The 13,091-nt window shown below is 34.8% G+C and overlaps 1 protein-coding gene across 1 annotated transcript in view; it reads left to right on the top strand.

The window, feature by feature from the left end:
- LOC113239058 (UDP-glucuronosyltransferase 2C1) overlaps positions 1-13,091 on the top strand; it is a 100,761-nt gene that overhangs the window by 12,308 nt on the left and 75,362 nt on the right. The window contains exon 2 of the mRNA XM_026475927.1: positions 6,749-6,890. Coding sequence (XP_026331712.1) covers positions 6,888-6,890 — 3 coding nt within the window. The 5' untranslated portion in view covers positions 6,749-6,887. The remainder of the gene's footprint in view (positions 1-6,748; positions 6,891-13,091) is intronic.

A 13,091-nucleotide genomic window follows, 5' to 3' on the forward strand; every position in this document is an offset into this window, starting at 1 on the left:
AAGAAATGTGAAGTCAATTACAGGGCAAGAACTCCGCACTCAAGTAGATTCACTCAATATTACACCAAGCATGCCTTTGGTGTAATATTGCTAAAATTAAATTTTTTTAGGAAATAGGCTTAAAGTAAAGATTCTATGAACGAATTTGGCGATAACTTTTTTACTCTTATAATAGGAGAGTTAAAGATAGTATAGTGCGTATTATTTTTATGATTGTCATGTAATAAAAGCAATTTTGATGTATGATCTGATCACATGTGACTTTGTTATACCATGGGTACCAGATTTGACTGCCTCCGTAGCCAAACGGTTAGCATGCTGGTCTGCTACGCAGAGGTTCCGGGTTCGATTCCCGAGCCCAGAGAAATATTTGTATGGCCTACATTTATTTCTTTCGTGAGTTTAGGTGTAATTGTGGTTGTCTGTGTGTGTTTCCAGGGCACCTGCGATACAGGGTTTCCTTAGTGTGAGGATTATTATTATTATATTTACAAAAAATTAAAAGTTTGTAATAATTAATGAGAAACTTCTATTAATTTATATTTTTCAGTGTCGGTTTTCAGTTAATGACTTTTTCACTTCAATATCAGTGTATAAAGTTACAAGTCTCATTAACTCGTAACTCGTAACATTGATTTTTATTCTTTGTTTTTTTTTTATTCTACTTTCTGCAATTGGTTTTTTTATGTTTTCTTTGTTTGTTGCGGCACATATAGATAGTGCATTTAAATTTTACGTGTTAAGTCTTATTTATTCCTAAAATTTATTTGTATGTACCACTGGTTGTCCTTAAATAAATTAAAAAATAACCATGTTGTCCCATTTTCTAAGTTAACATCACATTTCTTCAAAGATCATGTTGTTGTAAAAATCGTATAATTGCTTCGAATATTCGCTTAATTAATCGTTACGTAATGTGCGAACCTCGAAAGTGGTCTTCGAGGCCGTACGGATAATCTTCCGAATAATAAACTATTTACGTGACCGAGATTTTTAAGATAATTTATAAAACGGATACTGTTACGACATTTTTAAATGATCGCATAACTAGCACGGATTAATTGTAACAAACCGATCTCAGTTGTTCTCAATTACGGGTCCTTTGCTTTCAAAAGATCTTTCAAATCTTCTATGTTTTTTTTTTTAATTTGGGTCACCTTGTTGTTAATAACAGCGTGACCGTAAATCTAATTGTAATAGAAGACGTGCTTTTGCTTGCCCATACTGCAAATACCTAACAATTTTAGTATAAAATATATTTATTGTACTTTAGCAGTAAGGTACAAATTGTCTTTTTAGGTTTTCAGGGTGTGTCTAGAGTTGTTGTTTAGGAGAAATTTTACACGTGCAGAAGATACGTTCTTACGCTAGCTCATACCCTAATACTGACAGTGATAGTACTTTTTCTAACAAGCCAAATGTGTTTTTATTTGTATATTTTGTTATTGTTGTTGTTAGTTCTCTTTTGTTTAATTTTAATTGAAGTTGTCAGTTGTAAAGGTATTATACCTGTAACTGTTTGATGCATTTAGTTTTAAGTTATTCATGGCATAAATTCCTAAGATAGAATCTAAAACTTGAATGAAAAAAGCTAGTTGTTAGGTAACTAGAAATAACTTAAAAATAGCACAGTATCATTCTTCTATTCTATAGGTACTATATTTTAGTGTTGTGATGAATGATATTTTTATAAAACACAAAAAAAACTATTTTAGGTTTACATAAAAAATAAAGGTTTTGGTGACAGGAAAGTGGGTATATGAGGATAGATGAGCTCAGAAAACTACGTGCAGTGACTTTTATGTGTTTTCCCGTGGGGTTCAGACATCAAAAACGTTTTTGCTGTAAACGTAAAGTAATTTTTTATTAGTCTGATGTTATTTTGAATTGCAACATGTATTTTTAAGGCTTCGCAGGACCAGGATTACTAACAAATTATGAATCAAGTTATCTAAAATAATAAATAAAATAAAAGACGAAACGAGCAAGTCGTGCGCCTGGTCGTAAGCGACTAATACTACTAATGCCACTGCACTCATCAACTTGACAAGTTCCATATACCTGTAAATTCACCATCACCCTTACTTACCTTTCAATAGCTGAAGCGGCATTACTGCTTGGCGACAGAAACAGTTATAGTGGCAGTACTTGGACTAACTAGTTATCTCTTCTTCATAAGGATTTCTACTGCTTCTTTTTTATTATACAGCTACTGTTATCAATAAACCAAATCAATTGCCAACCTAATCTTTCGTATATATGTACGAGTATTTATTATATATAATTATGAAATAACATTAATTAGTCCTTGTTCAGAGATTTTTATAAAAATGTGTTTAAACACGTTTTTTTTTAAATCAATTCTATTGACAAGGTTAGGTCAGTGTCATTTGAAATATTACTCTTATATTTTGCAAAATGGAAAATATAATTATGAACAGTTTACCTTGAAAAAGCAAATTGCATAAATGTTGTGAACTAATAAAGATAAACAACTTGACTAAGGAGGAAAAAATATGTCCATAAGTAAATGGTATTTAAAAATCTGCAATGTTGAAGCAATTTACTGAAATCGTATTACAGAAATGTTAGATTTTGCTGTGTAAGGCGCCATTTCGTTTTGGTCCAATGGATGGTTTAAAAAATGATCTCGAACTGCTTTTTATCTATATCAGTCAGTCAGCTTACGAAAATTGCACAATCTATCAAACAATTTCCACACAAAATCTATTTCTCCATAAAAAGTAAACTATGTAAACAGAACCTTTACAGTTGGCAATTGTAAAAATATTTGAGTAAAGCACACACTCATAGTCCCCCGCACTAGGGAAACCCGTATCCTGGTTGTCATGGACGAACACATAGACGTCCACAAATTATATCAATTATACTCAAACTTACGAAAGAAATAAATTTAGGCCATACAAATATTTCTCCTGGCCCGGGTATCGTACCCGGTACCTCTGCGTGGCAGTCCAGTATGGTACCCTTCGACCACAGACGCAGTTAATTCGAGTGAAGAAAAACTTTCGTAGGTTTTGTCACAGGCGGCTTTACGGCAAAAAGGCGTTAAAACCAAATACAAAGTAGCAAAGATGTGCAGCAAGCATATAGAGAAATTAGTAAGGTCTGCTGACTCGATTCGTAGCGATATTGGGAGAGCGGTAGCCCCGGTTTGACGAGGTCGCTGGTTCGAGACGAGCCAGATCGATGGATTTCTTCGTGTTGTTTCGATCTTTGTAAAAAAATATACGAATGTCATGGTAGCAAAACAGTATGATTTTCATTAAAATAAGTATGTCAATAGTAGATTGGATCAAAGTTTGTTACCAATTCTCACTAGTTTTTTTTATGATACTAAGTAATGGGCCGAACTAGTCGTGCACCTGGTTTTAGGCGACACGCCTATCCATAGCAGTTATAGTGACACTCGAGCTTCAAATTGCCAAGATCGCTGCACAGCTACTGCGCCTGCCATCAATATAAATTGGAAAGTCTCATGTGTCTGTAATTTCACCAGCACCCTTACCCTTCAAAACTGGAATTTGCGTTGCGCTCATATTACTTCTTAGCGGCAGAAATAAGTAGTGGCAGAACTTAACGAACTTTTCACAAGGAACTCTACTTCTATTATAAGTACTAAAACTAGTTACAAATATCTTACCATAGCAAAACTTATTTATTAACCGACTTTAAAAAAGGAGGATGTTCTCAATTCGACTGTATTTTTTTATATGTATGTTACGCGATAACTCCGGTATTGGTGAACCGATTTTGGTGATTCTTTTTGTGTTGGAAAGAGGGTACCTGCATAGTGGTCCCATTAAATTTTGAAGTAAATCATTCACCTCTAAGGGTGGCTGTTCACGTATGAAGGTTCATTTTTATTAATAGCGCCTAAATTTTATTAAAACGAGCAATTATTTTAATAGTTGGTTTTGCTATTCTCCAATTCAAGGCATTTTTCTCTCAATATACTTTGAGTAGCGAGAATCGATTTTTATTATCTCCTGTGTATAGTCCCGTATAGTGGCGAACTAGAGGCTGAATCCGGATTTGCGCATTTTCCGATAACCGATTTCAATAAAACTTGGTGATTATATGTAATTCCACGTACCTACTTTTGACGTCGGTTTTTTTAGTAATCTGTACTGAGATTATTTAATCATTTATTGCACAGGAAAATACAAATCACATTTAGTGAAATGAAAATCTCAAACCAAAAGGCACTGCTTATTTCTAAAAGAAATTTCTTCCTGCAGACCAAAATACAGGACACAATAATTACAATTACGGGTTTATGTGCATAATAAAACAAAATTAAATTAAAAACAAAAACAATAGCAAAAACATTAAATCACTACAGACTGTATAATAACGCACACACTCAACATAGCCCCGCACTAGGGAAACCCTGTGTCGCGGGTGCCATGGACACACACATAGACAACCACAAATTACACCCAAACTCACGAGAGAAATAAATGTAGGTCATACAAATATTTCGCCTGGCCCGGGAATCGAACCTGGGACCTCTGCGTGGCAATCCGGCATGGTAACCGTTCGGCCACGGAGGCAGTTGAAAGTATAAATACCTTGATACATATTTCATATCATAATATCTATAAAATGATGGAACTGTGGATAAATAGTGCTCCTTGAGACTTTATTATTATGTGCCGACATTTCAGAACAGTTATACTTATAAATACTCACAGATTTCATGGTCACGAGTTAACGGGTAAACAGTAAACAGCTTTAAGAACTGACATATCTGTCTACCCTTTATCACTGTCGACGGTTACCCTCATCTCGACTTCTTGCGGCGCTTCCATTGTCATTATCAATTTCCCAACACACCACACTCATAATAATCTGCACGTGAAACTAAAGTCAGAAATGTTTTACTTTTTATTATTGGCGTGGTTAGGATCAAGCATCGGATTTTAGGCGATAGTAGGCAAATATGTCTATCATTCAATCAGTCAACTGTCACTTGCCATCCAACTTGAGACCATGGAGCGTGTCACTATTCTGAAACATCGGAAGAATTATAACTTTTTTAACCGACTTCAAAAAAAAGGAGGATTATACGTTCGGCTGTATATATGTTTTATGTATGTTTTCAGATATCTCCGTCAATTGTGGACCGATTTAAAAAATTCTTTTTTTATTTGAAATGATGCACTCTCGTGGTTGTCCCATTGTCACCACGACAGAATTTTTGAGGGGATACTATGAAAATCGAAGGAAATTCTCAAATTTTATAGACATGTCGGTGTATGCACCAATTTCTCCATCAATTGTGCACCGATTTTGAAAATCTTCTCTTGTTCGAAATGGTGTACTCTCGAGGTGGTCCCTCATGGTGTTCCGGGTTCGTTTCGGCTATCAAAAATTACTAATTAATTTCTGCAAATAAAAGTCGACTTTTCACTTCACACAATACATGTAACCAACAAATCACCGTCACCATGACAACCAGAAAAGAAAATATACAATTATTTTATAACAAAATCTACCTCTAAAGTTACATATACGAGTATTTGCCAAGTTTTATTTAAATCGGTTAACGGAAAGTGAGTGAACTCCAATAAATCTGGTTCATCCCCTAATTTGGCACCTTTAGTGATGAAATATTTTCTTCAAATTTGAATGGAACCGCTACTGAGGTATCCCCTTTCCAACAAAAAAATAGTCATCGAAACCGATTCACAGATGTCGGAGTAATCGCGTAACTTACGCACACGAAAAAACAGTCGATTTGAGAACCTCCTCCTTTTATTTAAGCCTGTTAAATGATGTCATTGTCATTAGTTATACGGCGAAAGTCTAAACATCTTTTTCACAAACCTTTGTTCAAAAATATCCGATCTATTTCTATGAACGATGCTCTCGTGTTTAGAGTAATCAAAAAAGGACAACAAAATGTACAATAAATTAAATACAACATTTATGCTTCAAATTATTTTGTTTTAATATTCTAGAATATTTAAACGGTAACTAACTACTTGTATATATTATGTTGGTATGCTCGTATATGCACCCGAATTTTAAGCACCTTGTCCATCGAGACCTTGTCTGATTGAAAGCTGTTACAATTATCGCGAGTATTTTGTATCGTGTCAATACTTATCAAGGTTACCACTAGAAGAGATTACCTTAAGTTTAATAGCTTATCTGTTATTGTAAACATTTATTAACTAGTTTAGTTAATGCGTTTATAAACATATTGAGAGCGAGATAGAAGTAACAAAATTTAGAAACAAATATGGATTTAACTTATAGATAACATCTTAAAAAAGCTACCAAGTCAAAAAGTCATTGGGGACGTATTTTTATTGTTTGAACAGCACAATTGAAATTTTTTGCAAGAAAGGTTTTATGTTTCAGATATAGCTTTAGGGGTACATTACGTCAAATTCAATTTCATGTGATAAATTCAATGAAAATAAATATAGTTTTCAAAGGCCGAATTTGAATCTGCCTTTGAGAATAAATTAAATTAAAAAAACATTGATTTCTAAATCTGAGAGTACAGAGAACACTATGAATAGCGCGTTCCAATCGACTTCAATGTACCTATGTTTAACATAAGCTAGACAAATTAACCCACAAAATAATTTTTGAATGTAGAAAGAGATGTCAAAATTGAAGCCAATTCAAACAGCCAGCAGTCCTGCAGCCGTGCTTAGCCACGTTCACTTTCACTAAGCAGTTGTTATAACTTTTTTTAAATTTTTTACAGACACCTGAGGCGTACGAAGTGAACAGTGCATCAGACAGTGCTGTGAATAAATTAGTGACCAGTGATTAAAAGACTGAATGCTTAAGTGTGAGATTAATTTTAAGTTTCGTACAACTTGAGTCAACGATTATTTACGAAAATGGTAAGTTTGTTTCTGCTTAGGAATAAATTGTACATATTTAATTATCCATGCTAGAGGGTTACGTTTTTCAAGTGTATGTATGCATGTCCATTTCTTTTTCACGATGTACAGCCTAAACGACTTGATGGACTTTGACATATGAGGTGTGGTCAGATCCGTCTTGATTGTGGGAGTGTCATAGGCTATAAATATAATTAAAATAGTGAGGGGGAACATTTTTTATCATTCCAGCAAAATTTTTTTGGTGTCGAGTTTTTTAAAATAATTTTTAGACTTACTACTTAAAATACTCATCATTTAACTCATCACGCGTTCTAGAATCACAAGTGTTGTTGTCACTATCGCTAAGCTGTGTTTTTATCCACCATTTAAAATATATGCATAAAAATATAAACAAATCCTTAGAGACAGTATGGGTCACTAGGACGCGTGACTGTTTAAAAGTACAGTATCTGATTGTAATTTTTACACAATGCTATTACACAAATGTGTGAAATGACTAGATTGGCTAAATAGCCATTTCTGACATGCAATGTACAAAGATAAATTAATTGCAACGCGCTGGGTAATGCTCAAAAACAACAAGCTAAAGTTATTATAGCTAGAAGTAGAGGTACGATTTCCACTGGAAGTTTGTCTTTTCGAATTATGCATAGTTTAGTTTACTAAATTAGGCGGGCACATACATTAGGGTTATTGTCTGTCGCAAAGAAACGAAATAATAATTTTATATAGACATCAAAAGTGCTGGATCAAGTAAGTTTTTGCCAATTATTAAAAATCAGTTTTTTTAAATTAATTTTTTTCAACGCTGATGTACTTTTTATGGTCTATTTTATATTTTGTATTTGAAAATGAAGCTGACTCCATTGGTGTAAAAAAATCATTAAAAAACTGATTTTCGGTATTTAGTAAAAATGTGCTTGGTTCCTAGATACTTTTGATGTGTGTATAATTTGTTGCGTTTTTAATTATAACTTTAGATGCTAAATTGCAATGGAGTGCACAAATAACTAAGTTACCGAAATGGCGCAGCTCTGCAGTCTCTCTGCATGCGATTTAAAAAATACGAAACTTTCAGACGTTGAAACCACGAGATTGGTGAACTTTAGATACTTTCACAGTTTCATGGCATATACATAATGCCACCGATATTAATAAAATCTTTGACCTACAAAAACTTGCGGTTTGGGCAATCTGCAATCTACGATCTGGGCCCAAGAGTATCATTAGAGGTAAATTTAAAGAAATTGACATTCTTTCACTAGCGTCACAGTACATTTATGAAAATTGAATTTACATTAAGAAGAATAATATTTTTTACTGAAAAATAGTGGTATACATAACATTAAACACGAGGAATAAAAATAACCTGGCTGTTCTCGAAAGTCCACCACCCACCTAAAAAAACCTACCACCTACCTTACATCAGGCTGGCCGCACTAAGGTGCCAGTTCGCATACGCCAAAAATAGGTACTTAGTGTTAAGATTATTTTAGGTTGAAACACGAATAAGAAAACATTGAGATTGCCAATCGTTTTAATCTGTGCGCACCACTGAGAATTTTGAAATACATATTATTGGTTGCCATGGTCATGGTCATGGAATAGTGCTGAGTCTCTAGAGATGCGCTCAACGCTTAGACTCTGCGGAATCTAGACGTGAATAAAGCTAGCGGCCAAGATGGAATTCCAGTAATAGTCCTGCGTAACTGTGCGCCTGAGTTGTCTCCTGTTCTCACACGCCTGTACCGCCTCTCACTTGAGAATGGTGTAGTTCTCAGGTTGTGAAAGCTTACAAACGTGTAACCTGTGCCGAAAAAGGGAAGCAGAGCTGACCTTGTCAATTATAGACCTATCTTCGTCACTGCCATACGCTGCAAGACTATGGAACGTGCATTCAACAACCGTCCGTCATACCTTCAAGACAACAACCTCCTCAGTGATCGTTTTTTTCATTTGATCGCCTTTTATCTTTTTATCTTTTATTTAATTGGATCTCGGATTTCTTGAGCGAACGTTCAATTCGAGTAGTCTTAGAAGGCTACTCTTCCGAACACATGGCGATAGATTTCCTTCGAAGAGAGTTCCTCCTGGTTCCGTACTCGTCGTCTGCAACTCTCTTGCTGCTGCATATCAATGATATATTAATTCCAGGTACCTTTGCGTATACTGATGACAGCACAGTTGTAGATAGATACTTGACCAATGCAAGGGTCAGTGGAGAGGAAATCCAGTCTTATTGAGAGTCCATGGTTAGCCGTTTTTATTTGACGCTCAAGAAGGCAGTGTCCGATTGGGGCGATGCCAATCTTGTCAAATTTACGCTACCAAAACACAGGCGTGTCTATTCTCCACAAATCGGAGTCCCTTTGAGCTGACTCCGACTTTTCGTGATATATCCATACCGATAGCCGATCGTCTCCAGCTACTTGGAATGGACCTGTCGTCTAATTTGAACTTCGGCAGATACATTGAATCCATGGCCAAAAATGCAGCAAGCATGCCTGGCATCCTGACTTATCTTAATCAATGCGAATATTTCAAGTGTAATTTGCATACAGAAATAAAGATTATTTGAGTTTCGAGTTAGCACTTGCTTTGACGGTGAAGGCAAATATCGTGATGATACCTGTTAGCCGGAGAAGGTTTACATAACTATACGAAGGCGTGTGCAATCCCCGACCTTTCTTCTTTTTATCGTATCGATGGCGTACGTACACTATAATGTTTGCCGTCTTATTGAACGAATTTGCAAGCCGATAAGGTACTCGCCCAAATGTTGCCCAGGGTGCGAAGGTACGTCGTGCGGGGAGGCTCCTTTCGTACGCTCCTACGTACGTACCCCGGCCCAAAAAAGCCTCTTCTTATCAGAGACCCGCGCCCGACAGTGGGACGTTTGTGTGTTGACGTTGACGTTCATAATACTTAGTGCGTGTAAACATTATACGGAAAACTTGAAAAGAAAAATTTTAATTTGCATTGATTCCCGTGTTTTCATTACCAGTGTTTTGTTTTTAGGTTTTAAAGCTCATCAACGTTTTTACTAACAAATGCATGGAATGCCCTGACCTTGCCTGTCTAAACATGTCACAAGTCATCATATATTGCTTCCTTCGCATTAATAGCACTATAACAGCTTCCTATGTCAATACAATGGGTGCTTATAGAGACACTTATTCAACCAAAGAATTCATAGAGTTCGTCGTACCAGGATAATATTGGGGAAAAATTTTTGAAATAGTTTCAACAATAGATTAATGGGACAATATTTTAAATGTAATGGGACAGATCTTGATCCTAACTCTAAAATTAATATATTAAGGAAAGAGCTACGTTTTATTGGGATAGGGAATTGGGATAATTAAATACTCCAAAATAGGTGTCAAAACAAAAATGACGAGTTACTTTTTTGATTTTGACATCAATCATTGACTTTTACATCAAACGACTTGCGCAGTCGTCAGTAAAAGAAGTTTATTTTTAAGAAAAAAGGATCGAAAGCAGATATAAATTTAGGATGTCGTTCATTTAATAATATCTCGGCAATCACCAGCGCTGTAAAATAATATAAAAATTATTAACAGCAATATAAAAATTATTTTACATTACAAATAAAAATTAAAATACGTTTAGGGTACACACTAACAAATGATTTAACATTAAAGATATGAAAATGCTTTTAAATAAACCGTTAGAATTTAATTCTTTGTGTCATTTTTATCGCCAAGCTCCAATCATCATCATCATTATTATTATATTAATCGTAAATTTTTTAAGAAATGAAACTATTTTTCCGGATTTAAATCGCGTATATTTGTTTTTTCAAACAAACCAACGTTTCGGGCCTTTTTACAAGTCCCATGGTCACCGTGACCACATGGACATGGTTTCATTTCCTATGTCAACAATCGTGAAAACCTAAGAACTCGATACGAATTTTTTTTTTAAAACAAAGACCGCAAAAGTTTTATTGAAATCGGTTAACCATATTATCCCCTAGTTTGGCATCGTTAGAGGTGGAATATTTTCATCAAATTTAAATAGGATCACTACTGAGGTACTTAACTCCTTCCCAACAAAAAAAATAATGATCATGGAAATCAGTTCACTCCTGTAACCTACACAAAAAAATACAATTGATTTTTTGACGTCGGTATCTACCACAAATAGAAAATTCTAATTCGTAAATACCAAATATTAGACACTACTACACGCTCAACCTGACGATCTCTACCTCTTTTAGTAATATAAAAGAGATTTATTGCAGATTGATAATATAACAGTATTTTATGCAATCGTTGCATAATGATGGTTCTTAAAATCGAATACCGTGTTTAGGTTATTCTGTTTACGAACACAGTAACTGGGAGATCGAGTTTATAACCATACGATCACATACTCGTTTTTTGAAACTCATTATAGTTCAGCGTACAGGACCCAGATTCAGAACTCTTCGATTCGGATTCGGATGCGATATCGTTATCCAACAGCGTTTCCGAAGTTACTCGGTGAAATACATTATAAGAAAAATGAAAATCCTTTTATATACATTTACGACTTTAATGGCCTAAAATATAGGTATATAGGAAATAAATTAACAAAATTGAACGAAATCCAGACTATTTAAAATAAGAAGAGATTTCCATATTACATTCTTGTTTTGTAAACAATAGGACGTTCAGTAACTTTCATTCGATAACTGCGTTCTCAATAACGTTTGTAGCCTTTGCCGGTCGAGAAGCTCGAGTAATTGTACGAGTGTGACGTCATTTCGGTTCGGTTTCGAATACGACAGTTTGATTCGGGTGTTGTGAATAAAAATGAATAGAAATCGTACGATATCAAATCGAATCGGTCGACAACTGAGTTATTGTAAGGTTCTGAATTGACTCCCTGAATTGTAATGAAATTTTTCAGTTCAGCGGCGAGTGCAATACACAATAAAATTTTAATTCATATATTGAAAAGGGTGCCTTTGTGATATGGTTTATGAAAATAATAATTGACAGATTAAAGTACAGGTAATAAGGTTGTAGACCGCTAATAGGGAGCAATAATAATAGATTACTCGCTCCTCATGAATTTATTATATATAGTAAAGGTGAAGAAAGGAAGAAGGGTTGTAACAATAAAAATAGTATAAAAAACAGGCCCAATATTAAAAATAACCCTAACTGGAATACTACGAAACATTTGTGAGATAATAGAGTTAAAGATATTAGATAGGTAACAGGATTTAAATCGGAAACTGGTAAACGGATCAAAATTAGTGGCGAAGATGAGCAGGAGTGCTCGCTTCAAACATTATGTAGAGAGTGACGACGGAACTTAATAAAGTGAGAATGACGAGGCAATGACTAATACATGAAATTGAATAGTAAAGAACTGGAAGAAACAAAAAATATTATAGACATCAAAATCCGAAATTAGGTTATACATTGGCGAAAGTGAAATACTAAATAAGTTATTACGACAGTTCAAATTGTAATTTATTTCTGCCCAATGTAAGATAAATAATATTTGTTTATCACATATTATTATTATTATTATACCAAATGACGGGATGTTCAAATCATGCGCCTGGCGGTAAGCGACACGTTGGTCCATATCAGTTGCAGTGCCACTCAGAACTTTAAATCCCAAAGATCTGAGGGGCAGTGCCACCGCGCCCGTCACCCTGAGACATAAGTTAACAAGTCTCACGTGCCTGTAATTTCACCAGCACTCTTACCCGTTAACACCGGAACACAATAATGCTCACATTACTACTTGGCGGCAGAAATAGGTAAGGTGGCAGTACTTCACTGTACAACTCTTTCACAAGAAGCTCGACTGCTACTAAATTATTATTTATTAGATGTTTACAATAGTTCTTGTCTTCCACTCGGATAGTTTTTACATAGTTAGTATACGTCCTTTAATGTTTTTATTAGGACATTTTTAAATTGTTTTATAAGCAACATGACCCCGTTGATGTCATTTGTATGAAGGCAAGCTAGATTGTTCGCTTATCGAGTATTTTTTGCTAATAGGGCATCTAGCACGTTCACCGTAAAAAAACTTTTTCTTCGTCATCTTTGATCTTCAACAAAGAGATAATTAATTTATCCACTACAGGGTATGTTTTCAAGGTCAACTAAGTGTATCGGGCTGTATGAATTACATACGTGCATACCATTGACTTACAAATAAATGGAC

This window comes from Hyposmocoma kahamanoa, unplaced genomic scaffold, assembly GCF_003589595.1.
Source record: "Hyposmocoma kahamanoa isolate Upper Pololo Valley unplaced genomic scaffold, ASM358959v1 114, whole genome shotgun sequence".
NCBI classification, from domain to species: domain Eukaryota; kingdom Metazoa; phylum Arthropoda; class Insecta; order Lepidoptera; family Cosmopterigidae; genus Hyposmocoma; species Hyposmocoma kahamanoa.